Source organism: Chroicocephalus ridibundus, unplaced genomic scaffold (assembly GCF_963924245.1).
Source record: "Chroicocephalus ridibundus unplaced genomic scaffold, bChrRid1.1 SCAFFOLD_301, whole genome shotgun sequence".
Classification (NCBI taxonomy): Eukaryota; Metazoa; Chordata; class Aves; order Charadriiformes; family Laridae; genus Chroicocephalus; species Chroicocephalus ridibundus.
Genome location: NW_026961279.1, coordinates 79,499 through 107,204, shown reverse-complemented (window position 1 = coordinate 107,204; position 27,706 = coordinate 79,499). Strand labels below are relative to the sequence as shown.

The following is a 27,706-nucleotide window of genomic DNA, read 5'->3' as shown; positions in this document are numbered from 1 at the left end:
ATGATGTCAACTGGCCTTTGTGCTTGTGTGCCTGGGAACAAGTGGCAGGTTTACAGCTTTTCTTTCCCCAGCCATCCACCCCTCATTGCCTCACTTTTCCGGCCCATCCACTCTCAGTGTTTCACCGATTTGGCATGCTGGCAGAAGGCCCTTCTGTGCAAGGCTGAGCTCTCGGAAAAGGGCCCCCAGTTCTCCCCTGCCACCCCTCTTTCCCCTATGCACGCAGAGGTCTGAAAACCTCTTCCTGTGAGGGGCTGGGGCTAGTGGCTTCAGAGAAAAGCAGAAGGTGGTGAGAGAGCTTCTGCCATGGAACTGTTCTTCCCCTGCACCGCAGGATGGGATTGCACTTGCCACAAGCTGCAAAGAGAGAGCATGGGCTGTTCTGATCGTTGCACTCTCTCCAGTACCGTGGGAGGAACTGTCCGTCGCTCTTTTCTGTCCTCTTGCAGGCCCATGGAAATCACCTTTCTGTCCTACAGATGTCTGTCTGATGGGAGTTGGGCATGTGCCAGTCACCTGAGGCCTGCAAATCTGTCTAATGAACCGCTGGGGCCGCATGGGCCACCGTATGGGTGTGATGGGAGAAGAGGGGAGTTGTCCTAGCTATCCTTGCCCTCAGATGCATGCCGTGGCCCCTCCTTGTGGAGTTGGGTGGGAAGGTGAGGAGGAGGAGGCTCGGGGCTGAAGCCAAGGTGACTGCTCCTGCCGGCCCCTCCTTCCATCCTCGTGGCCATCTTCTCTCTGAGCCTTCTCCCCCAGCACAGCTCCATGCAGAGCGAGAGGAACTGCCTTGAGTGCTTGTACGGCTGCTGACTTCCCAGGGCCTCCCGCAGCACTGGGGTCCTCCCATGAAGGCAGCAGAACCTGGGATCAGCATCTGTAGGGCGTGCTCTGAGGCCATTTCTGAGCAGAGATGCAGCACGGGAAGGGGATGATGGGCACTGGCTGTGGAGCAGCGAGGGATGTCTTCCTCAGCTCCAAGGGAAAGGAGGCAAACCAAAATGAACTGCAGTGAGTCCCACCCTCCCCTTGCTCCATGGTTTCCCTTGAGCAGAGTGGAAGAGTTGCCACAGAAGGAAGGAGGACTCGGACACACGGGCTTGGATGCAGCACAGTTTTAATGAGCCTAAAGAGGAAAAGGAGGGGGCTGACATGGAGCACCGTGGGCAGCCACTAAGACGCAGTGGAGCTCCTGCAGGGTGTCCGACTGCCTGGCCTGCAGAGGGAGGGAGACCAACAGGTTGCCGCTAGGCTGGCGTTGGGAGGTGGTGACAGGAGAGGTAAGGAAGAGAGAGGAGAGTGTAGAAGAAGGCAACAATGGCCCAAAGCTCTAAATATGATGCCCCAAAGCTCTAACTACTTTGTGGCATCATGTTCTGAGGTCTTGGGAAGTTCTTGCCCAAGGTCGTTGCCAGCAGCTTTAGCAGGGCTGACATCTGTTGCCACAGTAGCGGCTGGTAATGCAGGAGAGGTCGCAGCAGCCAGAGTTGATGGGCACTCCGTCACAGCTGAGGATGCTGCCAACGGCAGCAGAGGTGGAGGATCCCACAACGGTGTTCTGCGGGAAGGAGCTGAGGATGGGGCCGGGCAGGGTCACCACCACGGGGGAGGGCTCGATGACGACGCAGGAGTTCTGGCACTGCCTGACACAGGGCTCATTGCAGCTGTTGGCCAGCGGGGTGGGGCCACAGGGCTGGCAGGGCGGGCAGCAGGGCTGGCACTGGTTGTAGCAGGACATCTTGCGGAGCTGGACGTGCACCTGGAGGAGAGGGCAAGGGAAAGCAGAGCACAGGGACCCATGAGGAGCAGCACTGCACCCAACCACAGGCGAGCCAAGGCACCAGCAGCATACGCTGGCAGGCTCAAGGCCCACGAGACACCTCAACTAAGTCCCAGCCTCTCCCTGCGGGAGACCTTCTCTCCCTTTCCCTCTCCCATGAGAAGCAGGTCCCAGCCCTGGGCCAGGACAGCCCGTATCAGCTGAGACAAACATCGGGGAAAGACCCGATCTTGAAGGGGGAGCAGAAGAGCCTTCACACTCACCTGATGCCCAAGGAGAGAAGGAGGCAAGAGAAGCGGCTGAGAGAGCAGAGAGTCGGGCTGCCTTTTATAGTAGCCCTGCACTGCCTCAGGCCCAGAGGCACCCTTTGGGGAAGTACTAATTTTCTGACAAGCTCATGTCAAATGCAAAACACCCCAGCTAATGGGATGGGCTGCGTCCTGGTTTCCTGCACTGCTGCCTTTTCATTTCCTGGCTTAAGGCACGTGCTTTCCCATTTGAAGGCTTCTGTAAGTACCGGGATGAGAGGCCCGAGGATTTCCAGGGCAGAAACACGTCAGCGCAGGCAGAAGACTCAGCTCAATTGCAGATGGCGCCCTGTGCGGACAGGTGATGTGCGGCTGGGTCATTCCTGTGGGCTTGTTTGTGGCAAAGTTGTCCGGAAATGGGCACCGCTCTCGTGTTTGTCATCGGGATGCCTGAGGACTCCCATGGAAGCAGACATGCCACGTCCTTTTCTCTCCCTCCCGCCGTCTCCCTCGGATGGTCGCTCAGTGTTGCACGCAGGTGGGCTTCTGCTGGCAGGCTTTGACACTATTGCAACACTACTAGCAGTGCTCTCAGGACAATTTTGCTGGGCTCATTTGCCTCATCCCCTCTCTGTGCAGCCTCTGAGGGCTCGCGGGCAACACCATCAGCACGTGTGGGGCCCACTCCTTCCCTGGGGTACTTGAGTCCTCTTCTGCCAATGTGGTCCCCATCATCTCCTCAACAGAGTCGCCAGTTGCTGGTGTTTTCCTGGCCTTACACGCGCGTACAGGTTTTCTGGTGGTTCCATGCAGACGTGCATGAGCACACGTGGGTCAGTCTGTACTTGTGTGGCCCTCATGGTGAGGCCACGTGCAGGTCATGGCAGGGGGACTCTCCCCTGGTGTGTCCATGAGCACTGCAGAGTAGCAGCTTGCCTTTGCCAGAAGGATCCCACCTACAGCTGAATGGTGGTGCCTTTGGCCTGGCAGAGAGATGCCCGGAGACCCAGAATGCAGTGCCTGCCTCCGGCGCCCTCTATTTCTTGCTTTATGCAGAGGGAGAGAGGCCAAGAAAGACTGCCGGTCTTGGCAGGCCATTGTCCCTGAATCCATCCCCTTATGACGCAGTGTTGCTGGGGACTGGGATGGGACAGAGGCTCCTCGTGGCCATGCCAATGCCAGCTGCACTTCTACGGCTCATCAGCCTGGTGCTGAGTGAGGCAGGGGCCGAGACCTGGCACCAAATGGGTATTGGACTAAAGGGACCGAGGTCCCGCTGTTGCTCTGCTCTGAGACGCAGGATGGTTGGACAGACCCAGCTCAGAGGTAGCACAGCTGAGGGCTGCCCCCTTCCCGTTGTCGGCCTTGCTGAGATCATTGCCAGATCATTGCTCCCGGGAGGCTTCAACCACAGCCAACTCTCCTTCCCATGGGAACAGCTTTCAAGCTTACGTTCCAGTGCTTGGCCCCGACCTGAGTTACATCTCCGGTGGTGACACACCAGTGCCTGTGTCTGGACATGGACCCCACTGCTCTCCGTTTGGACCCTGACAGGCGGGTGACTCCCCAGCTTGACCTGACACCTGCCTCGTCTCTATGAATGCACCTGCTTAGCGCTGGACTTTGTTGATCCCTGATTACTTTCATGAGACCTCATCCTGGCCTTGACTCACTCGCTGACACGTTGTTTTTGTTGTTTAACCCTGGATAGCAACTAAGCACCACACAGGAAGGATAAAAGTGGGAAAAATCATGGGTTGTGATACAGACAGTTTAATAATTAAAGAAAAATTGCAAGAAAAAACGACAGAAAAAAGCCAACGAAAAAAGGAAAGGAAAATAAAACCAGGAAAAATTATGCAAAACATAACAATTTCTCACCTCTAGTCGATGGATTTTCAACCAGTCCCCGACCAGTGACAGCCCCCGCCAACCTCACCCCCCCCGGTTTCATTGTGGAGGATGACGTTATACAGTACGGAACATCCTTTTGGTCAGTTGGGGTCAGCTGTTACAGCTGTTATCCGCTCCCAACTTCTTGTGCACCCCCAGCCTAACCGCTGGCAGGGCAGTCTACGGAGCAGGAAAGGCCTTGACGTTGTGTAGACACTGCTCAGCAGCAACTAAAGCATCGCTCTACTATCAACAATATTTTCAGCACAAAGGCAGAACGTAGCCCCACACCAGCTGCTATGAAGAAACTTTTCATAGGCTCTATCCCAGCCAAAAGCAGTTCATTCTGCACCCCTTCTTCTATACCTTTTTTGTGACGCTCGTGTCCCACGTTATCTAATACACCCTTATTAATTACCACCCCCTCTTCCCATTCTTTAATCTAATTGCCTTAGTCTATGGACCACCCCTGTATAATGGCTGCAAAATTTCCATAAATGTCCATTGAGTTAATTTAGTTCATGAATTTGGGCTCCTCCTGTTACGGTGGTCTCTCAGGAGAGAAGAAGTGGTACATTGCACAGAGTTACTGGCCACTAAAGCCAGTGCAAGTTGGTTCACGGCTGCATTTGCAGTGCTTCTGGTGAGACTTGTCCTCCATTGGTTTGAGTGTTTCCTGCTATAGTACATTCTGTATCATTCCCATAACTCCAATCATGGGTTATAACAATTCAAAGGTATATCTTTTACTATGTCCACCCTCGTCCCTTTGGACCATATGAGAGAGTTTAGCATTGGAATGGACTCCTCCCCTTGCCCCTGCTTTGTCATGGACTTATCCACAATCCCTTCAGAGATATATCTGCTGTGGCACTGATGTAATCACAGCCACAGATGCTTTGCGGTGTCCTGCTCCCACGCGGACTCATCCACAGGTCACTGTCCCTTTGACTCAAGGACAAGAGGGTACCCAGCAGCAGAGCAAAGGACATGGTGTGAGGGGAATTTCACCTGGTTCGATGGGTCTTCGTGTGCCTCAGCTCCTATTTCCAACACAGCAGTGTCTTCAGCAGCTCCTTGCGAGATCATGGATGCTTCAGGGGTGGGTGACACCATTTTAATCATTACCACGAGATGAGGGGGGAGGTCTAGAAAGAAATTTTGAAGTATCATAGGAAAAGAATACCTAGATTTGGGCGCTAATAGTGAAACCATATGACCTTAACACAAACTCAGGGGACATGAACAACAGAAGTAGGCCAGATGCAGTGACGTGAACACGAACAACAGAAGTGAACTAAAGGCTTGAATCTGTTGTGTAATCTGTGCGGATACAGAGGGTCATGGGACACTAAAAAGGTCAACTTCCTGTGATGCCCGCACAACCCCATACCCTGTTGCCATCAGCTCAGCACTGACAATAAACTGTGGAGTAATGTTGCAAAATTGGGAATTCCTGCATGAGTTTGTAGCGAGCATGTATTTGGGGTTTCCAGAAACTGTAGACCACAGCTGACAAGGGTTACTGGGTGGCTGTCTAGTGCTTTAGGACCTGGGGATTTGTGGGTTTGGTTTTTGGGTGTTGAATCACTAATGCAATGGTTGAGCCAATCCCAATCGATCAAATTCAAATTCAGAGAATGAACATATAGTGCTGGTCATGCTAACTCTTCTGAATTAACTGAATGGAACATTTTTGGGTAATGTTTGGACTCAGCCTGTAGCCCCTGACCACAGGTTGATTTCCTGGTGGTGTGGACAGACAGGAGACATTGGATGTGCACATCTCCAGGCTCACCTCTAGGAACCACTCCTGCCCTTGGCCTTGAATGTGCTGTGGAGTGAGTCATGGCTCTGCCAAGGAAAGGCACTTTTTTGGAATAGGGTAGATAGAAAGGAAACGGCACAATGGGAACCACTGACCACTTTGTGCCCCAGAGAGGGTCATTGCCTCTTTGTCCTTGGGCAGTGAGAGAACTACTTGCCGTCCACAGGATAGGCCTGGATGTAGATGAGGGACCTCCATGCAGAGGAAAAGACCTTCTGGCTTTGTTTCAACTTCCTACCTGGGGTAAGTTGGTTTCCACAGCCCCAGACCTGGATACCTACAGTCTTCGCTCTGAAACTCCTCCAGCTCAGTTAGTTTGATGTGCTGGGGCTGTTCCAACCAGTGCCCAAGAACAACAGTGAAAGCTAGTGAGACCACTTTTGAATCTAGAGCTGCCCAAAAGAGACAGCTTACAGAGGCTACCGACTGCAGAAGCACGTCCCACGGTAACCACCACATCCCAAGGCAAGGTAGGGGTATCTACTCTCACTCAGAGACTTTCAGCATCAGAACTGAGTCCTGGCACTGATAAGGCCTTAGAGGGCCCTGTTCCCAAGGAAAGCTACTCTATCCTGGGGGAACATCAGGTAGCACAGAGCAGCTGTGGGAGTGTGGGAGCTGGTTGTGGCCCGGGATCTGCCCTGACGCATGGGGATGTTGGTTGCATATGGAATTGGGATTTGAGTTTGTGATTTAGTGTGGCCTGGCCAAAACTAGCTTGTGAATCACTTCAGCCCTGCTTCTCTGTGCAACAGCTGGGTGAAGCCAGGGGCTGCACCAAGTCATCATGGTGTTGCACCAAGTCATCATGGTGTTGCACCAAGTCATCATGGTGTTGCATGGAAGTCTTGTCACTGCTATCTGTGCCCATGGGAGCTGGCCATGCCCGTGCTTGGGGATTGTTCCTGGGGCTATTCACCCACTCCCATTCCTGCTGTCTGTCCTTCACAGCAATCTTCTGTCTGAGCCTACTCCTCCAACAGAGCTCTATTCAGAGCAGGAGGGACTCTATTCCCAAACAGCTTGTATGGCCTCCTGCAGGCTTTCAGCTCCTCAGTCGATTTCAGCAGAAGGCATGATTCCCATCTGCAGGACACACTGCAAGCCTGAGGAGGCATGTGTGGGCAGAGATGCAGCAAGACAGTCCCTGTTGGCCACTGTCACTTGGCGGTTAGCAATATCTCCCTCAGGTGGAAGAAACACTGCACACAACTTCCCAGTGCAGTGTGCCCCAACCTCTCCTTCCTCGCAGAATAGGGAAGGGTGCCCATGTGCCCTTCCTTCATGTAGATTTCACCGGAGCAATGGTTTTGATCCTGGGTAGATTGTGAGAGCATCTTGAGAAGGAAAGACCACACAGAAGCTCAGGCTGGGTTGCAGCAGAATTTTAATGATTTAAAAGAGGGAAATGAGGTAAACAAGTGGGGGGTCTGATGCAGGGAGCACCAGATCATCCAAGAGAATGTGCCCGGAGGCCAGGGTGGAGTTCCCAAACTGTGAACTGCCTACACTGCAAAGGCAAGTGGGCAGCAGATCCCTGCAGCACTGGATTTGGAAAAACATGGCCCTGGGGAGCAGAAGACAACAGAAAAATGGGAAAGAAAAAAGAGCGAGAAGCAAGCAAGTTATACATAAGCCATGTTTTCAGAGAGCTCAGGCGTGCTTTTTCCTGCTTTTCTTTGCAGGTGGGGCTATGAATGCTCAGCATCTCTGAAAGTGATGACCCAACACTCTTTCGTCAGACCAGCATAATCTTCTAGCTTCCTGGGGGTCCTTCTGTGTGAAGTCACCAATGGCTTTAGCAGGGGGGGCACCTCCTGCCACAGTAGCGACTGGAAATGCAGGAGAGGTCGCAGCAGCCAGAGTTGATGGGGACTCCATTACAGCTGAGGATGCTGCCAACGGCAGCAGAGGTGGAGGATCCCACAATGGTGTTCTGCGGGAAGGAGCTGAGGATGGGGCCGGGCAGGGTCACCACCACGGGGGAGGGCTCGATGATGACGGTGGAGTTCTGGCACTGCCTGACACAGGGCTCATTGCAGCTGTTGGCCAGCGGGGTGGGGCCACAGGGCTGGCAGGGCAGGCAGGGCTGGCACCGGTTGTAGCAGGACATCTTGCGGGGCCGGAGGGCACCTGGAGGAAAGGGCAGGGAGGAGCATGGGAGCGCGTGAGGAGTAGCCTGTCCACCAGCCACCAGGGAGCCAAGGCCTGAACTGGGCGAGGAGCTGGAGGCTGTGCAGGGAGGCCCACGCGCCTCTTTGCCTGTCCCCGTGGGCACTATGCAAAGAGAGCCAGGCCCAGGAAAGCTCTTTCCTAGCCAAGAGCCCAAGAGTCCCCTCAACCAAGACTCAGCCTCTTTCCATGCTAGACCTTCTCCCCGCTTCCCCTCCCAGGACAGGCAGCCCCAAGCCCCGCCATAGGACAAAGCAGGTATTATCTGACATGTCCACTGAGAAATGGCTTCATCCTATAGGAGCAGGAGGAGGATAAGGGACTTCAAACTCACCTGGTTCCCAAGGACAAGAAGGAGAGTGAAGTGGATGAGAGGCCAACGACCTGTGTTGGCTTTTATACTGGTCCTGCACTGCCCCAGGCCCAGAGGTAGCCCTAGCAGGGTTAATAATTTGCTGACAAGCTCTCCTGAAATGTAAGACATCCCAGCTAATGATATAGCCTATGTTTCAGTTTCTTGGTGCCTTTTAATTTCCTTGTTTATGCCATGGTCATTCCTTCATGGATGTTTGTTTTGAGTGTTAGAATGAGAGTTCCTAAAATTTCTGGGGCAGTAGTGTATCATTGCGGGCATAACACCCACACCAATTGCTGGAGGGATCCTGTACAGACTAAGGACACTGGTCTGTGGCACTCTTTGGGGTTGTTTTCAGCCTCATTGGCAGGAAAGACCAAGGTCCTCTCAGCCTTGACCAGACACCGAAGGACTCCTATACATGAGACGTGCCATGTCCTTTTCCCTCTCTCCCTCTCAGCCCTTTCTGATTGTTACTGGTCTTTCTCTTCCCAGGCAGGTGGACTGCACTGCTGAGTTTCAATGTTTTTCCTTCTAACACCAACCCTGGGAGAGATTTCCCAGGCTGTCTTACTCCATTCTCTAGGACATACCTGGGTATTCACAGACAATCCATGTTATGAGCCTTGAGTTTCCCTGGGGCGCTCCAGCCCTGACAGGGTTGTGCCTAGTTGAATCCACCGGTGGTCATGTGTAGGCATTCTTGCTTCATGGGTGCATTTATGTGTATGATAGATTTCTTTGAACGCAAGCTGTGGACAAATTTGCACGCAATTCTATGCAGGTGAGCATGAACATGTCTGTTTGTATATACCTGACTCTCATCACAGGATGTGGTGGTCACAAACCTTTCAACTTCTCTGTCCATGAGCACCACAGAGCTGCAGGTTCCCTAGGCAAGAAAGGGTCTAACTTCAGCAGAACAGTGACAGCTCTGAGGTGGAGAGGTGCCCCAGCAGCAGGCATTGAGAAGCAGACTGTTTCCTGCTCCCTTTGTTTGCTGACCTTCAAAAGATCATGCTCTGATACTGCACACTTCAGAGACCAAGAAGGGCTGTTTCACTCCAGTTTGGGAATTCTGTGTAATGCAACATGTCAACAGCTGGAGTTCCTCAGCACTGCCAGTCCCTGCAGGCTAGGTTGCCTCTCCTCTCCTCAATGAGTTCAAAAGAACATTAGCTTTGTGTCCAGGGAGAAATGCTGAGAAATCCTGCCCACCTTTTGCAGGGAAACCTTGAGTGGATCTGCCTTCAGTGCTGCGTTGGTGGTGTCTGTTTCTGTGGAGACAAGAACTTAAGCTACACAGAGCAAGGAAGGCAGGACAGATGGCGACCATAGAAAACCTGGTAGCAGAGGGAAACAGTTAAGGTGGGGAAGGCTGGAAGTTGGGGACTTCTGGCAACAGAAAAAATGTTTCTGCTCCACCTGCAGACTTTAACTGCAGGGCAGGTGCTGTCGTCTGGGAATTGTTGGGGAGAAAATAAATGCATTAGGGAATTCATCAGAGGGAATGGTGCTCAAATCATTTTTCCTCCATGAACGAGAAAAGACCTGTGACATCTTTAGGAAACTCCCTCTGTTTGGAATCCTAAGCACCGGTCTGCTAAACTGTCCTAGTGTCTTGGGAGATTTCTTGATTGCCAGGGGGCAGATGTAATATATTGCAGAGGGACTGCCAGGCTTCTCCTGCCCTTTGCCACTCTCTGATGTGGGCACCAATGATGATGCCCAAAGTGTTTCTATAGTGACTACAGAGCCCTGGGGTGAATTAAGAGTGTGAGAGTCCAAATTGGAAAGGCTTGAGTAGAAAAGAACTCATACAATGGGTCAACATGCTTTGTATTGCAGGCAGAACTTTGGTTTTGATGTCCAGCGAACTGTCTTTGATGATCGAGGACTACTGATCAAGGGTGGAAAATATTTGACAAAGTCATGCAATATAGTCTTTGCAGTCAGGCATGCTAGCAAAAAGAGAACTCTAAAGTAGGTATGGCAGGGGAGGTTTACCATAAAGGACAGAGAAGTGAGAGCATAAGGGGTAGAACAGACAGCTAAAAAGCTATGCCCTAATTCTGTTACCGCAGTAGTCTTATTTTAAAACAAACTGGTTTTAAATGAAAATGGGACAACCAACCTGTCCCCACATTGTAGCAGTTGATCATGTCACAATGAACTGTTGTTCAAGAAGTTATTTCAGTTGAGAGTCACCCCCCACCCCCAACAACTCACAGCTTTCTTCTGCCAGCTCACTGTTACCTCTGAGGGGTAGTGAAGGTGACAGAGGGGTTTGCGCTATTTATTTGTACTACTCAGCTGTGGGGCACACAATGTGGGTGATTCTGTGCAATGGTAAATGTTCTGTATCTCTGCAGACAAGTACCACTTGTAAATTGAATACTGAGAAGTCATGCTTAGGACTATGCTAGTCCTGGTTACATACCCTTTCACAACCGCATTATATGTCTGGTGGCTCCCTGCCAAGACACATGTTCATGCATAGAAATTCTCCTTATGCAGACACAACACCCAGGAAACTGTTCCATCCAAAACATGGGTAGTATTCATGACTTACTCCCTTGAGCTCGCGTCTTAGGCCTGCATTCCCAGACCAGCTGCAGAGTGGTCATGCAGATAGATATTCAAGGCACCCATGAATATGCATGTGATTGTGAATCTAGAGAGTGGGGGCATGTGTGCTTTCGTTGGTGGGTGAACTTCAGTCCTTATCAGCTGGATAAGAGGAAGAGGACTTCACTGTCTATGTGTCTGGTGTGAATTCCGGTGATGTTATGTGTGGTTGCTGGTGAAGACAATGCCTTGTCTGTGGCAAGCTATGCAGGCAGCCCCACTGATGTCTTGCACATCTGTGTGTGCCTGTGGGATACATGCCGACCTTCTTTACTGCTTGAACCTGTAAACAGGAAACCAGCTGCCTCTTCCATTGGCCTGGGAGACAGAGGTTACTGGCTTTCTGTGTGAAATAGCCTGGGCTCCAGCAACTGCACAGGAGGAATCACCAGGTCACAGATTCTGCTGGAGGTAGACAACTGTAACATGCCTTAGCATCCGTTAGCATCCTGGTGACTTGCATTGGACTTGCACTGCTGTTTTGATGTGTTTCTTGACCTGGAAAGCCCTTAACAGGACATAGTGCTGCTGAGGAGGTTTCACAAGTGTTGAATAGAGGGAAAGAATTACTTCCATTACTCTCCTTACTTTCTTGCTAAAACAGCCCAGGATGTGGCAGACCTTCATCAATGTAAGGCACGTTGCTGGCATATGCTTAACCGGTTGTCCATCAGCACCCCCAGATCCTTTTTTGGAAAGCTGATTTCTAGCCAAGCAGCCCCTGTCCTGTCCTGTTGTGTGGGGAGATTGCTCTGTCCTGAGGGAGAGGACTTTTCATTAGCCTTTTTAAACATCCTGAGATTCCTTCCAGCCCATTTCTCTAGCATGTCTCAGCACCCTGCATAGAAGTTCTTCCCTCCTGCCTATCACTTGCTTCCCGCTCAATCAGGTGTCATGTATAGACTGTCTGAAAGTCCACTCTGTCCCATCATCTGGGTTGTTAATAAAGAAGTTAAGCAATGTTAGCTCCGGTATCAGACCCAGGTGGATTCCACTGGAAGCTGCTATCATGTATCTATGACCCTGTAAGGGGGCTTTCTCACCAGCAAGTGTTTTAGGAGTTTCTAGGAAGTGGCACAGGGACAATCAAAGCCAGAGCACGCACATCCACAGCCGGAATGGTATGGGAGGGGGGAACCTGCACTCCCAGAAGAGGGGATGTATGCTTGTAACCAACCGGGGCACAGGGTGGAGGGAGGACCCATAACTATATTCAAGGGCATGCATGTGTGTGTGTGTGCTTTCACTTGTGTGTGTGTAAGAACTTTCTGGCATTAGCTAACAGGAAAGTGTTTAGATATTTGTAGGTGCTTACTGGCATTTCCCAAGTGTCTCATAAGGTGGTTTATCTGCTGTATTGCCGATGCTGATCCTGAACAATTAGGTCACTGATTGCCTATGAACTGTGTGTTACTGATAAATCAAAAAACTGCTTCAGCCTTTCTTGTTACATCACATGAACACAGCACTATTTCCCTCTGCTACATACCATTTTTCAAGGGAACCCAGATACCCGGTCTCCCTTCTCTTCCCCACAGACCCATCTGTACCTGGAGAACTGAGCAGTACAGACTGGTCAGAGACCTCTTCACATACTAACTCAGAGACACCTCATTACTGTCCCCAGGGAACCCAGGCACACAGCCTTCCAGTCTCCCACCCCCTTCCCCAGCCTGTATGGTCCTTTTCATTTAGTCAGGAGGCTGAATTGGGATGCACATCCCTGGCTTCGGTGGAGGGTCTTCATTTCTCACCTCCCTCTTTGCAAATCTTCACACTTCCTCTGCCCATTCTTTTCTATGCCCCAGCCATTGGACTACCTTCTGGGGAGCTCATCACCTCCTTAGGATGACTGTTGATTCTTCATGAGACCTTCTTCTGTCTGTCTCTCAGCTGCTGAAGAAAGCCGCTGTCAAGGGCAGACTGGACAACCTTGTCCACCTTCTGAGATTTTGTGCTCTTCCCCTACCTTCAAGTAGACTTTGAAGGATTGGTCACTGGGGTGCAACAGAAAGAATGGGAGGTGTTAGGTTATGTGGTAAAATCCGAGGCTACACACACACAAAGGAACACAAAGAGACAATTGCAAGTCTGGGAACCTGGATAATACCCTCAGTCATCTTGTCCCAGCACCATCATAGAAGAGTGGTCAGCAAATGGGCCATCTCCACAAGCCCAGAGGAGCATAGAGGCACAACGGCAGATGGGGGAAGCCAAAATAATATATTGAGAGGAATGGACATCCTAGGCTTCGGTTCCATTGTCTAGATATGAGACCCATCAAGATAAATTAGTGGTATTGGCTCAGATTGAGGGGGATTACTCCTTAGCAATATGGGACACATTATGGGATGCGGGGTAAACTGTGTTGGGATTGCTCAAGACTTAGTATGGGATGTTTAGGGAGGAACCAAAGGTGAAGAAAGTGATTTGGGGAGGGATAAAAAGGACAGGTCACATGTAAAGAGGTGGATGGTTAGTAAACTTGTCTGATCATGCTCTGAATCTAACCATTGCAGTGTCTGTTATCTTCTTATTAAATGCAATTTCTACTTACTTCCCAGCATGAGAATTGGTGCCTGACAACAGGACAAGAGGTAACGGGCGCAAACTTGAGCACAGGAAAGTTCCACCTAAAGATGAGGAGGAACTTCTTCACTTTGAGGGTGGCAGAGCACTGGAACAGGCTGCCTAGAGAGGTCGTGGAGTTTCTGTCTCTGGAGACATTCAAAACCTGCCTGGACGCGTTCCTGTGCAAGCAGCTCTAGGTGACCCTGCTCTGGCAGGGGGGTTGGACAGGATGATCTCCAGAGTTCCCCTCCAACCCTATGATTCTGTGATTCTGTGATAAGAAACTCTCTATTCTGTGTAAATCCATATGTATAGAGGTCTAGGTGCCAGCAACTGGAATGCCACCTTGGGTAAGAGGGCCCATAAGTCTGGGGTGTTTGTGTCTGCTGGTGGATCCAAAGGCCAGTTTCTTCGTAGACTGTCTAACCCAAAGTAATCCACAGATCCACATGGTATATATGTATACATATATTTCCCACTAAAAGACCTTCTGATAAGCCAGAGAGAGAAACAGGATCATAGAATAATAGAATATTTTGGGCTGGAAGGGACCTTTAAAGATCATCTAGTCCAACCACCCTGCAATGAGAAGGGATATCTTCAAGTAGATCAGGTTCCTCAGAGCCCCATCCAACCTAACTTTGAATGTTTCCAGGGATGGGGCATCTACCACCTCTCTGGGCAACTTGTTCTAGGTTTTTAACTACCCTCATAGTAGAAAATTTCTGCCTTATATCTACTCCAAATCTGCCCTCTTTTGGTTTGAAACTATTACCCCTTGTTCTATTGCAACAGGCTCTGCTAAAAAGTTTGTCCCTTAGTACTCTTTTGTTTTCATATGAATACTGACCGTGCCTGTCTGTGTTGGGCTGTGTGGTTTGCTTATGTGTGTGCATGCTTACTTGGAATATATTCTGAGCCTTCCTTCTGGTTCACTGTGGGCACATGGAACTGTGGAAGCAATTCTACTGGGCTACCAGATTTGGTACTCCTTAACAGGAGGTGCTGCAGCTCTTCAAGGAATATTAGCCATGTAGGTCATATTCAGCTTGGCCTTCAAGCTAAGCCAGAGGGGAACCTGATCACATGGATAACTTCTCTATGTGGTACTGTTTGCCTTGATGTCTCCCAGCTGCATTTTTGTGGTCACTAGGATCACTTGATATGACAAGGAAATCAGCAAGATAGGAGGACTCATCCTGGAAAGGGTGGCAGCTGGGACTTTGCTTTACCCCACCATTTTGGAAATCCTGCCCAAGAAGTGGTGTTAACAATTACCCGTTTTTCGTTAGCTGGGATCTTTTCTAGTAGCAGTCATTACAAGTTGGACCTGATGACTAAGGCACTGTATGGAGCTTGGATGTGGAAGGAGAACATTTTCCTTCCAGGATCCATGTATTCCATCCCCCAACTGCAGGAAAGGACTTAGTGGGTGAAAAACACCCTCCAGAGGATGTAGCATGAGGTCTGTATCTCCCCTTGGTCATGTTCAGTGCCTATCAGAGAGAAGTTTCTATAGCTTGGTGCTTAAAGTATATTTCCATGTGCTGGATGAGGATCAAAGGGGTGTGGGTGTGTGTACTCAGTCTTCTGAGATAGTGGTGGAGGAATGGTCCAGGGGAAGCAAGTCAGACATCCTGAAAGTCCACACCTGGCTTTGTTTTCTGGAATTAAATGGGGATAGAACTGAATGAATATTGTAGAAGCAATTGCAATGGGACCCCGAAGGAGGATTAAGCCCTTGGAAAGGGATCATGAGAGACTCCACTAGAAGAGCTGACCTATCTTATCTGACTCAAGGTTGTAGAAGGCTACTTAATTACATACTGAAACGGGTCACTTAATTTAAATCCATCTCTTTAGTTGGGACAAAGCCAGATCTTGGCAAAAAAGAGCATGAGCAGAAGCTCAGCATTAAAGCTCATAAGAAATCAATGGCATCTGCTACCCACCTTTTTATTCATCCTTCCATTGAGTCTAATATTGGCGTTGAATCTGTGCAGTTCACCGCACTATTGAAGAGATGTTAGACAGAAATGGATCCCCTTGGCACACACTGGTCCACCTAGAGCTCCTAGAGGAACAGCTTTTCCACAGTAACATGAGAAGACTCAAGGCTCCTGCTGACCAGGTTGCATGCAATGATTTAAAGACATGTGTGCAATCCCCACAGGGAGACCTAGAGGCCAGCCAGACCTGCCCCAGCTGAAGTGTGGAATGGTTTTTACTACTCATTAAGACTTGGAAGGTAAGTCATTCCCACATGGCTAATTAGGAAGCTTTTAGAGTTTTGTTGGCTTGTTTGTTTTTATTGGCAAGGGAGATGGTAAACAGGAGGATTTTAATAAGATCTCAAGACAATGACACTTCTTTTTGTCTTTTGTCTGAGCCTTTGCCTTTTGTTTCTAGTAAAGACAAGAATTCTGATGTGGCAAATTCAGTGGATAAAGGTGCCCTCATGGGAGATGGAGTATTTACCTCTGATGAGAATCCTCTGAGCCCAGCCACCCTAAACTCCACTTCTCAAGCTTGTATCTGCATGGTTTGGCTATAGGTATAATCTGGTAGAGAGGGCAGAAAGTGTTGGTAAAGCCAATGTGAACAAAATGACCACTGACCATGAAATGCTCAGAAGTGAACTCATTACTTGCCGTACCAGCCTGTACAACCAACTCTATCCAATTGCTGAACCTCACACCCATATCCAAAGTACTCTAGGGAGAGCAAGGTGGCAGGGAAGGGGGTTTTGTGAGCAGGAAAGAAGTTGGGCAAGTTGCTCTAATCAGCTGCATCTGTCACACAATGCACAAGTAAATCACCCTCCCTTTAACGACATTGAGCCCTTGGACTTGACACAGAAGTTTCTGAAAGTGATTTTGTCATGTCCAATATCTCTCTGTTTTGGCCCTGGGCAGTGTAGACAGTGCGTCTTTGTGTGGAAGTCTTCTCAACAAAAACCGGATGTCTACTACGAATTTTCTTCTGCCTAGGCCAGCTTTAGTCTTTAAACTCTCTTGAAAACCACTGGGAGAAAAACTGATCCTTCTAAAACATGGCTTGCCTGACTTGTACAGTAACTTTTGGAGCAGGTGAACTAAGGCCAGAGTTTGCCCGTTTTTCTTCACTGATGATCAGTGGAGCAAAGAGGAATAGCTCAGATGAAGACACCTGCTCTAGAAGTCAGGAAGATAAATTCCTTTCTAGTTAGAATTATATCTCCACATAAATATCTGAAAAAGTCTCAAATAGCTCAGACAAGCTACATCTTGGACCACTGGTTTTGCTCATTTATAACATGAAAGGCAGGTTTGTGAGGCTGATTCCTTGTATATGTCTCCACTGAGATATTAAAGCTACCTGTGGTGTATCAAAGGCATTCATCTCAGATCTTTCCTTCACCAATGCAAAGAGAGCAGAACTTTTCATGGGTGATCCGTGACCTCATAACCAAATCACTACCTCTGCATCATCTACAATATCTCTCCCCACTGACCTCAGTAAGGGCTCTGGATTAGTTACCTGATGCACAGCTCAGAACTTTATTTGGATTGTTATGATTCCAACCTTAACTGTGATAGATGCTCTGACATCTAAAATGAGGTAGGATGAATTAAACCTTGATATTTCTGCATTTAGACATCCATATTTGCCATCTATTTATTTCGGCTCTGAAGATATCACAGTCTTCACAGCCAGATGTTTGACACTTCAAGTCTTTTGGAATGTTTCCTGAATGTTGGGAAACTTGGCAGAGGCTCAAATGTGTGAGTTTTTCCCTTCACATAACTGGAGAGACTGTTAAGAGCCTCTGAGAAAATCTTGGAGGGCAGACCAACACGGTGATGTCATACTGGACATTTACTTCAAGCCACCTGATCAAGGAGGGGAAGTAGAAAAGGCTTTTTCAGGTTGCTAGAGGAAGCCTCACAATCACAGTTGCTCATTTTCCTGGGGGTCTCTCCCTGTTCCTTCTGATATCTACTGAAAGAGCACACAGTGGATCACATGCAACTCAGGTGATATCTGCAGTGTATTAAAAATATTTTTTTAATGCAGGTGATCCACTGATCACTGAGTGAGGTAAATTTTCTGCTCTACCAGTTGCTCGCCTAAAAGGAAGAACTGAGTGAAGGTATGAAGTCTGAAGGCAGCTTTGGCTGCCGTGGACACGAGATGGTACAGTTTAAGATCCTGAGAGAAATGAATCAAGAAGTGGATCAAGTAAGAAAAATAGTAGCATCAGAACCATGAGAGCAGACTTCATCTGGTTTAGGGATCTACTTGTCAGTGGATGGGCCACCCAGGGAGAATACAGAGACATTGATTTTACGACATCCCTGAGGCTAGGGCAGAATCTGCATGAGGGAAGCATTACCCACAGAGAAGAAGGATTAAGATAGGGAGTACACAATCAAATTGGGTCTACACAAGCCCAGGGAAGCAGATGGGATGTAAGCTCAATTTTTTACCTTACTTAAAACCTGGTCTTATCGTAGGATAGGTCTAATGCCTCTTAAATACTTCTCAAATGCTTCCTATGAAAACTAAACCTCTCCCTATCCAACACCAACTCCATATGCAATCTGGATTCCCTGTAAATAAGTAAATGGTGAAACAGATTTATGAGTGTCACAACAGTGAAAGGGCTTTCTCCACTCCAGCCAATTCCTCCATACTCCCAGGACACACTGCAGAAAGAACGAGCTGCTCTGAAGGCATACCATGTGTGACCTGTGTTTAGCACTGATCTCAAGGTGGGTTTATGACAGACCTGTTTCCACTGGAGTCTCTGATGTAACAGGTGTTAATGCTGCTGGCCACAGTTAGGGCTAGGTGCCCGCTCAGATACCTTCACCTTCCTTCCTGCGTCCCTTTGCTCCCCATATCCATACAGACTACTGCATCTTGTACCCATGACAGGAACACCTGGATGTGTGGGATACTTAGTGACATCTCAAACCAAAGGAGGCACCAGCAGGCATGTGAGCAGCTGCGTTGAGACAAGGATGTCCACTGAATAAAAGCGATGCTAGGGTCATAGTCTGAATGACTTTCTCACTGGAAATGTGTATGGCTAAAGACAATTCCCACCCCAGGATGTTACAGTTAGAAAAACTGGTGCCACGCTTGCCCCAAGATCAAGGTCACATTTCAACCCAGACTGCTTTATTCATTTGCTTGATAAAGACAAGTTCAGCATTTGGTTTCATTTCCCATATACAATAGCCCCAACCATTCCATTACCTCTAAGGAAAAAGCAAGCCAGAGAAAGATATTACCTTCTCCTCTCAATTTGGCATGTGTTTCCCTAAGGCGCTCTTCTCCTTCTGCTTCTTGCCATTGCACATCCTAAGTGAAAGCCAGACACTTGCAGAGGTAGTCCTGGGATGGAGCACATTCCTTCCCATGTTCTCTTCATGAATTTGCAGGAGAAACAGATTTGTGCCCTGAAATGCACACCTAGTTGGAGCTGTCAGTGCACGCAATAGCCCTCCTGAGCAACCTCTCCAGTGTCCCCTTGACCTCTCTGTTCCTTAGACTGTAGATGAGTGGATTGATGAGAGGTGTGAGGACTGTGTGAAAAAAGAACAATTTGTTGAGCTGCCTCAGTGGCACTGTTCTGGGCAGCATGTAGACAATGATGAGGGTTCCACAGAAAACAATGACCATAGTGAGGTGAGAGGAGCAGGTGAAAAAGGCCTTATGCCTCCCTATGCTGGATGGGATCCTGAGGATGGCAGCTATGATGCAGACATAGGATGCCAGAGTGAACAGAAATGGGAAAACTACATCTGGGAAAGATAATATGATAATAAGAATTCTGATCATGACAGTGTCACTGCAGGAAAGTTCTAGCAATGGAGCTTCTTCACAGAAGAAATGGTCAATTGCATTGGGGCCACAGAACCTTTGGCGAGCTATGAAAGATGTGATTCCTGTAGAAATTAGCAGCCCCACAACCCATGATCCAGTCACCAGTTGGAGGCATACCTTCCAGTTCATGAGGCCTGAATAATGCAGCGGTTTACATATGGCCAGATACCGGTCATAGGACATGTCAGCCAGAAGGTAACACTCAGAAGTTGCAAAAGTACCAAAGAAGAAAAACTGTGCCATACATCCTTGCACAGAGATGGTCCTGTCTCCAGGCAGGAAGCTGACTAGTAGCCTGGGAAGGATGCTGTAGCTGTAGCAGGTCTCTAGGCTGGACAGATTCACCAGGAAGAAGTACATGGATGTGTGGAGATGTGGGTCTGTGATGACAAGCACAATGACGAGCATGTTCCCAACCATGGTTACTGTGTATATGGTCAGGCAGAGGACAAAGAGAGGTGTCTGGAGTTCATGGGCATCCCCCAGTCCTGGCAAGAGGAACTCCATCAGCAAAGTCTGGTTGTCCCATTCCCCTCTCTCCATGCTGTGTTGCAGATATTTCTTTTCCCCGCTTGCCAGGCCAGAGAGCTGCGAGACAGAGTTTTTCTTGATGTGTGATTTCACAAAGGAATGGTGATGGCAACTTCTTCTGGAGAAAGCATGGACGCTTACACACACCTGAGAGTTTTCTGTAAGAAAAAGAAGAGGAGAGAGGAGAGGAGAGGAGAGGAGAGGAGAGGAGAGGAGAGGAGAGGAGAGGAGAGGAGAGGAGAGGAGAGGAGAGGAGAGGAGAGGAGAGGAGAGGAGAGGAGAGGAGAGGAGAGGAGAGGAGAGGAGAGGAGAGGAGAGGAGAGGAGAGGAGAGGAGAGGAGAGGAGAGGAGAGGGACATCTGAATCAATGAGGCAATGTGAAGAAGCAAGACTGCTCTAGAAGGAAGGAAATAGGTCAGAGAAGATCATGTGCTTCATATCTTTTACCCTTTAGCTGCAGTCTCTGAGTGCATTTGGGCAGCCTTCCTCCAGCAGCACAGAACCTGCACCTCCACACTTCAACGTGTGCTCTCAGAGCTCTCTACTGTGATAGGGAAAGGGATGGCAAGTGGGAGCTGAGATGGGGCAGGCACAGTATCTAGTATGTGATGGAGATAAACACGCAGTAGGCATTTGTGTATGTGAGCAGGGAAGCCCCATGCTGAGAAACAAAGCCCTCTGCCCAATCCTTCTCCTTGCATTCCTGCAAAATTGGGGAAGGATACACCGATGTGCATGCGATTTCCCATCTTATGACTTTATAGCTTTTACAGTAAATTGGACACAAACATGGCAGGTGCCTACACAGAACAGACAGTTGCTGGGAAGGACTGGCACCTCAAAATGGTCAATCACACCAGCTCCATGACAGCCCTCTCCTGGGCTGGGAAGAGCTGTTCTATGAGGTACTGTTATGGAAAGAGGGTCCCAAAATCAGCTGGAGAGCAGCGTAGGGTCTAATGTGAGAAAGCTGAAGACAGGAGACTGGTCCCTGAGACAAAAGTGAGAGAGAGAAAGATAAATGAAATTTCACTGTGAGAGATGAAGTGACATGTGCAGGCACCCTGTCCCCACACACCTGCCCAGACCCTTCCTACAGCCCAGCTGAGGTATGGGAGTGCCCCTGAGCTGGCTCCCACAGAGCAGCATCAGAGCTCTAACTGAGCAGTGACAGCCTCACTGCCTGAGACCTCAGCAATGCTGAAGACACAGAGGCAGTATCTGGAGGAAGGAGTGAGCTCAGGAAGGAAGACACTCAGAAAAGGACAAGACAGAGGCACAGGTCTTGTTTAAGCAACACCACACCAGCTCCCATGAGGTAAGTAACAACACCAAATTTGCCTGTGCAAATGCAGCACCTACCTGTAACCCTCACTGTGAACACTGACTTCTCTGATGGTGCCTGAAAACAAAACCCAGGGGCTGGATCCCACAGCCGGTTGCTTCCTGTTCACTTCCTTCCCTTGCTTCTTATCTCTGCAGACCCCAACATAGGCAGCTACGCTCCTGTACTCTGCTTCCAGCAGTTTCTGCTGTGAGGCAGCAGCAGCACCTGAATGTATCTGCTCTCTAAACTCTCCCACTGCTTATAGAAGGAATCAGCCTCCTGAAGGGTCTTGCTGCATCTCCTCTCCTTGGGACTACAGGGAGTGAGCACTGTGTAACTAGTTCCTGGGGGAAGGAAGTTCTGAGCTTGTGGAAAGTGTGTAAACAACTCCAGCAAGGGCTACCCTTCCCCAGACCTCTGTGGCAATTCAGCCTGCTCTGAGGAAGAGCAAAACTGAGGTAGAATAATAAGCAATGGCTTCTGTAAACACTGCAGCAAAGATAAGAAAGACCCCAGGAAAGGGATTCAGATCTCTCCCTGAAGAAGACTACACTGGAAATGACTCCAGAATCAGGCAGCTGTGGCTCATGACAGTCTTTTTTCCTATGTCTACCAATGCTCAGTGGGGAGAAAAAGAAACAAGCAGCAGGCATTTTCTCCAGTTCATGGTGACCTGCGAGGTGGGATGGGATGTCACCTTCGGGGGTGCCAGGATTTGTCTTCAGAGGAGAGAGGCCACCCAAATCTCACTTTGCTACATAGGGGCTAGACCCATCTGGGCTGAAGTGAGCTGAGCTGCCCATATGTCCCCATAGTTTTGAATCACCTTTTCAAAATAAGTCCACAGTGCCTTGTCTGGTGCCTTGCCTTTTCTCTCCAGTGGCTGGCAAGGCAGGAAAGGGTGGCCAGTGCAAATGGACTTTTGTGCCCTGGCTCTTCATGATGGCTGAGATGTATGTCAAAGAAAGGGTGAGTTTCTGCTGAGAGTCGCACTCTGACTGTGAGTACCAACATGGAGATGCCCACATCTGGACTCCACATGCGTGGTCCTCACCTTGTCAGTAGTGGCTGAAGGAGGAAGCCTGTCACCTGCACACTAGAGTATTTTCACTGCCCAGTGGGTCTCTTTGGCCTCCCACCGCCACTCCAAGAGGGGCAGAGTTGCCTCCAACCCTTGTGTCATAGCTCTCTGACCTATATAGATGCCTCAAACAGCCCATGGGCAACAGAACTGCTTCCAGGGTCCTATGTTCAGACAATCCCATCCTAGCACTGCATGTGGATGTTCAGCTGGACGGTGTTGACTTTTCGTCTGGATCCCAGCCTATGAATTTGTGCCTGTGTCTCAGGAAGGATTTACAGTCCACTTTAGAGGGCCTAGGGTATCCCATTCACATTCCACTGCTGGTCCAGGTCAACCTGCCTCTCCTAGAGGTCCTGGGTTCTCTCTGCCACCCCTAAGCAAGGCCTTGCGTATCCCAATTTATGTCAGAGGACTAGTGATTGCAATGATGTGTAATTGTGTCCTGGTTTCAGCTGGGATAGAGTTAATTTTCTTTCTAGGAGATGCTATGTTTTGGGTTTGGTGTGAGAATAATGTTGATAACACATGTTGTTTTAGTTATTGCTAAGCGATGTTTACACTGGTCAAGGATTTTTTCAGCTTCGCATAGAAACTGAGAGGAAGCTGTCCTGGGTTGAGCGACACAGGACTAACTTCTCTTTTAATACTTGGGAGAACTCCCCTTTTAGAAGACTCTAGTGTTTGAATTCATGAAAATATTTACTTTATAGCTGGCTAGGCTATGTGAGATTCAAGGTCTCAATGTTTTCGAGCCTTGCCAGGTGAAGGGATGAGGAGGAGCAAGGTCTGGGCATTTGACTCAGGCTGGCCAACAGGATTATTTAGTACCATGAACGTCATATTCAATATAAATTAAAAGTTTGCTGTGTAGTCTCTCTCCCCCTTGGTGTCAATGGTCCAGAGAACTTCTTGCCCTGGTGACAGACCCCAATGCCTTCCCTTCCTCCTGAAGCCATTGCACTCACAGTGCCTGACATTTGCCCAGTCAGTGGGCTTTCTAAAGGTTTTCCACAACTACCATCAAGGACAGCAGAGCTGATGATGATGGACATTGCCATGTCCTTGGGCACAGGTATGTGGGCCCAGATGTAGATGTCATATCCAAGTGACTGGTGCCCTGTCTACTGTGGCCCAGATTGCTTCCTGGCAGCCTGGAGCCAGAGCAGGAGCTAGCTTGGGGAAAGGAGGTACTAAATGTGGGACCAAGAGAAAACACAGCAGTGCAGACCCCAGTACTACATACGGTTTGTCGGCTAGAGGGTTCTGAGTCTTCAAGTGGACCCCATACATTGATTTGAGTCTATTGCCCAGTAAGCATTACCCAGTTCATTTAAGACAGCCTGGACTATTTCATTAGTCCTCCCTGTTTCAGTTTTTCGGAGGGGCCAACTTTTACAGATGACCAACAAGACCAACTTTTAGAGATGACCAGCTTACAAGACCAACTTTTACATATGATCTCTGCAAGAAACAAGAACAGGAATGATAGGATTCACCTTGGAGGCTTAGTTCAATTGCCCCGTATTGCTGTTGATATGTAGATGCCCTGGAGTATTCAAAACATGCATGAATCAGCACATGTGCGTGAAAATTGGTATGTTTAGAGAGATATTTCTCCCATTCCAGAACAGATGTATGGAGGAGATACATGAATCATCTCCAGAAATACTGTTGCTTCTGGAAGGTGGGGGCAGACAACCAGTTCAGATTCAAGTGTCCCACTTGGAGACCTCTATGATTAGGTGAAATAAGACCTATACTGTTTTTTTTTCAGCTGCCACAGTGATGTCTCCATCTGAGACGCTCACCTGGACTCCTTTGATCACCCCTGTGCAGAGGGAAGAAGTTTGGAAGAATGATTCCTCTTGCTACAAAATAAAATGCCTAAGAATGGTGAAATAACTGCCCTTTTGAAGAGCTACTCTCCTCCCATTGAGTGTAAAAAATGACTTGTTACCCATCTACCATTTCAGGGGTCTGCATTTGGGGAGAGAAATTCCTTCTTTCGTGACTTTGCCAAATGCCTTGAAGTGTTTCTATAGCCAAGCCAATGGAATAGTTGAATGATGGACTGCTAGTGTCAGGTGCTGCATTTCACATGTGGAAGGGCCCTGACTCATTTAACATGGAACATATTATTTTGAGTATTTTTAATTATAAGCTAATAAATGTGTTTGGAAATAGAGTGGAGGGAAGGGAAATGTCAACTTTGTTGACAGTCTTATGTGAGGTGTAATGACTACTGGTAGAGATACTACCCATGGTCAAATATATCTTAAATCAGGGTAAGAGCCAATGAGATAGCCAAAAGAATGAAGCATCCAGAAAACATAAAATTAAAAGAATAAATACGTGTGTCTGCTTCTGTAAAGCATAAAGCCACCTGTTGGAAGTTCTGTCAGAGATTTACATTAATCCCTTATAAAATTAATCACGTAGCAAATTGAAATACAAACCTGCAGTGGATACCATCTCCACCTCTGGTAGGCAGCTGGGTGGGATTTCACATCACTTACTGTCATAGTCCAATAATCTCTGACCAGGTTCTTCTAGAAATTCCACACAAGGACAGTTTAATGCAGAATACCAGATTCACTTATCTGAAGATATGTGATGTTACATGGCATTTGGATTTAGCAAAGTGACACAACAATGTACTGAAATCACAACACAAGCACAATATATGAATTCCAATATACAGTTGGATTACAATACACTTTACCTGTCCCTATACACTCACCATCATGATGATGTCCCACTTGCAGGGAACAAATCCATGGGTTGAAGCCAGTTCAAGTTCATTGCTCTCTTCAAAGTTCATTTGTCTGGTTGTTCACTTTTTATACTCTGAATGTCATCATGTTTGGATGTCAGAAAGTCCAGCAGAAAGGAAATCTCCTTGCAGGAGCTGAAGGCCAGCTGAGCAGAAAAGACACTCTGAGACTGGTAGCATCAGCTACATGAAGGAGAAGCTACTCTGTTTAACCTCCTCCCCTCAGACCTCACACCCCCTCCACCACTGTGAGCTGTTCTACTCGTAATATCTCTTTTATGGTACTGGAGAATCACTAGTGTGGCAGTAAGTGCAGCCTTCATGAAGCCCTGAGAGATTCCTATATCTGTGGACTAGTTTTTTCCTCTATGCACAGTGCTTTTGGCCATTAGTCTTTGGTGGCTCTGGAGAGCAGCTGTGTTGGAAGGTGACAAAAGCAGCCATGGTAACCAAAAGGAGTAATTAGCTGAATTTTCTTTCCTGAAGCAGTGCAGGTGTTTGCAGTGAGGTCTTCTGAGGTGACACACAAAGATCAGTCTTTGTGCCAAGGTGGGAGTGGGTTGGGTCCGAAGGAGAGACAGGAGAAAGAGAATCAGAGAGACGGAAAAACAATGAGGCACCTGGAGAAAAGAGGTGGTCTGTGTCTGTGGGAAACTGAATGGTGAATTATTAGCTTCATTTGCACACAAAACCAGGGTAAGAATATTGTGGTCTGGGTCCCAATAGGAGGATGATTCTTGTTGTGTTCATGCCCAGTAAAATTGCAAAGACGTGTGAGAGAGGGTTCAGGGTTTCATGAAAAAAAGGCATGTGAGAGACCAAATAGTGAATATGTTACAATATGTGTGCACTACTAGCTAATGCTATGATGCATTTTTCTGTCCCTTTTACATCTGATTCTGGTTCTGCTCATGGGAGAAATCTTTTCCTGTCCCTTTATGTTCATAACTTCCTGGGTGGCCTGTAAAGCAAATTAAATCACTTAGAATTGCTTCAGGTTTTGGAGGAAGAATTTTCCAAGACTGAGTAGTCACTAAGAAGTACAAACAGAAGACATGAGCTCATTCAACATGTTCACACCTTCTGTGTCTCTTTGACCACAGCTGGGGCTGGATCTGGAAAAACATTGTGGCTGCAGGGACCTCCAGAACCATCTCCCACATGGTCGTGGGCAAGGTTTCTTGTGTTACCTCCTGCCATGGAGGACTCATTTTCCACAGTGACTGTCCCCTTAAGAGCAGAGAAAATTGCTCGTCACTTGTTCCCCCTATCCAAATCCCAGGGCAGGAAGGAAGAGACTGGCCACCAGAAGATTTCTCCCACTAAGGCTTGACTCAGGAGACATCATTTCCTATGGGGTCAGGAGCCTTTTGGCTTCTTCAGGTTTTATGGTTAATGACCTGCTTGCCTCTGAGAGGCAGAAATGCTCTGTGCTAGGCTTGAGTTGTGCTGGAGTAACTAGATGATCTTTGAAAGTGTCAGGGGCCTGAGCTCTGCCTGTGAAGGAAATGATGCGAGGTGATTTTTTCCACACTAGGTAAGGGATTCAGGCTTCCCATGGAACTATTCCTGGGCCTGAATGTCTGTCTTCCTCTTATTGTGGAGCACTGCTTGCTTGCTCCTGAATAAGGAAAGGCAACATAGATGTCTTCACTTTTGTGCTCTGCTTCTCTAAATGTTGGATCATACACTTCAGGAAAGCAGAGAGGAACAGCGATGTGGGGGTCTATGAAGAACAGACCTCACCCTTCTTTGTGAGACTTGAGAATTTGACCAGGGGACTGTGACTTCCAGCACCATTTGCTCTAACCACTAGGCCACACATTTCCTCCAGACATGGACTCCCAAGTCCAACCCTTCGAACTAGAGCTCAACAGCCACCCCTCCGTACTGAAAACCCAGGAGTCCAAACTGCAGTCTTCCAGAGTGTGGGATTCTAGGCTTTGCCCAGACATGGGATCAATCAACAGAGCTGGATCCACAATGTGCAGTTTACTGCTTCTCCAGCTCTCAGGAATGTAGACTTTCTTCAGTTTGCAATTCTTTATAAAGCAATGTCTTATTCTGCGTTGGTACTTCTTTGTCATGCCTAAAGAAAATGACTGCCCAGACAAAAGTAGGGTGTCCAGGCAGTGGCTGTGTAAACTCATCGTCTGTCTTGGCATCAGAGGGTCAATTTACCCTCACTGTTCTAAATTATGGTAACCAGTTTATCCCAGATGAAGGTCTGATTCTGCTTTGCTTAAGGAATAAGTGGTAGATCAGAGTAAAGATGACCTTACAGAGCTTTGACAAAGATTTTCTGTCACAAAATGTCAAGCTCCTATGCCAACTTGTTTTGTACATGGTAATTTCACACTGCGTTCATTTCTGAATTGCTTAACTGGCTGTGTACTTGCAAGGTGAGTCATCCCCAGAGCTCATTGGGAAGAGCTAATAACACAAACCCCTGGTGCCTCTTTGCCATAGTTCAAAATCTTGTATGGAGAACTCAGAGGGTGCGGATGGAAAGAAGAGAGAAGGCTCCAAGTTCCATCTCGTTAGTTCGCCCAGGATTAGCTGGCTTTTCTCCTACGCTGGTGCAGCCACCCATGACTCTAAGGTGTGGGCCATGGACTTTGTGCTGGTTGGGAAGACAGAGC

At 48.4% G+C, this 27,706-nt stretch overlaps 3 protein-coding genes across 3 annotated transcripts; all 3 read right to left on the bottom strand.

The window, feature by feature from the left end:
- Window positions 1-1,420: 1,420 nt before the first annotated feature.
- LOC134509173 (feather keratin Cos2-3-like) lies at window positions 1,421-1,738 on the bottom strand. The gene has a single exon (XM_063321657.1). It carries the CDS (start codon window positions 1,736-1,738, stop codon window positions 1,421-1,423), a length of 318 nt encoding a protein of 105 aa, XP_063177727.1.
- A 5,809-nt stretch (window positions 1,739-7,547) lies between these two features.
- On the bottom strand, window positions 7,548-8,405 carry LOC134509171 (feather keratin Cos1-1/Cos1-3/Cos2-1-like). Its single transcript, XM_063321655.1, has 2 exons — window positions 8,252-8,405; window positions 7,548-7,882 (listed from the first exon to the last, which is right to left on the bottom strand). Exons 1-2 carry the CDS (start codon window positions 8,403-8,405, stop codon window positions 7,548-7,550), a joined length of 489 nt encoding a protein of 162 aa, XP_063177725.1.
- Window positions 8,406-18,935: 10,530 nt separating this feature from the next.
- On the bottom strand, window positions 18,936-19,892 carry LOC134509167 (olfactory receptor 2D2-like). Its single transcript, XM_063321650.1, has one exon. The coding sequence runs from the start codon at window positions 19,890-19,892 to the stop codon at window positions 18,936-18,938; it is 957 nt and encodes a 318-aa protein (XP_063177720.1).
- Window positions 19,893-27,706: the final 7,814 nt, after the last annotated feature.

Excerpts from the sequence above, each read along its gene's own strand:
- LOC134509173 (XM_063321657.1), bottom strand. The coding sequence starts at position 1,738 with ATGTCCTGCTACAACCAGTGCCAGCCCTGCTGCCCGCCCTGCCAGCCC.
- LOC134509167 (XM_063321650.1), bottom strand. The coding sequence starts at position 19,892 with ATGGAGAGAGGGGAATGGGACAACCAGACTTTGCTGATGGAGTTCCTC.
- LOC134509171 (XM_063321655.1), bottom strand. The coding sequence starts at position 8,405 with ATGTCTTACATTTCAGGAGAGCTTGTCAGCAAATTATTAACCCTGCTA. Across the intron at positions 7,883-8,251 it reads TGTCCTTGGGAACCAGGTGA|GTGCCCTCCGGCCCCGCAAG; the intron begins GTTTGAAGTCCC and ends CCTTTCCTCCAG.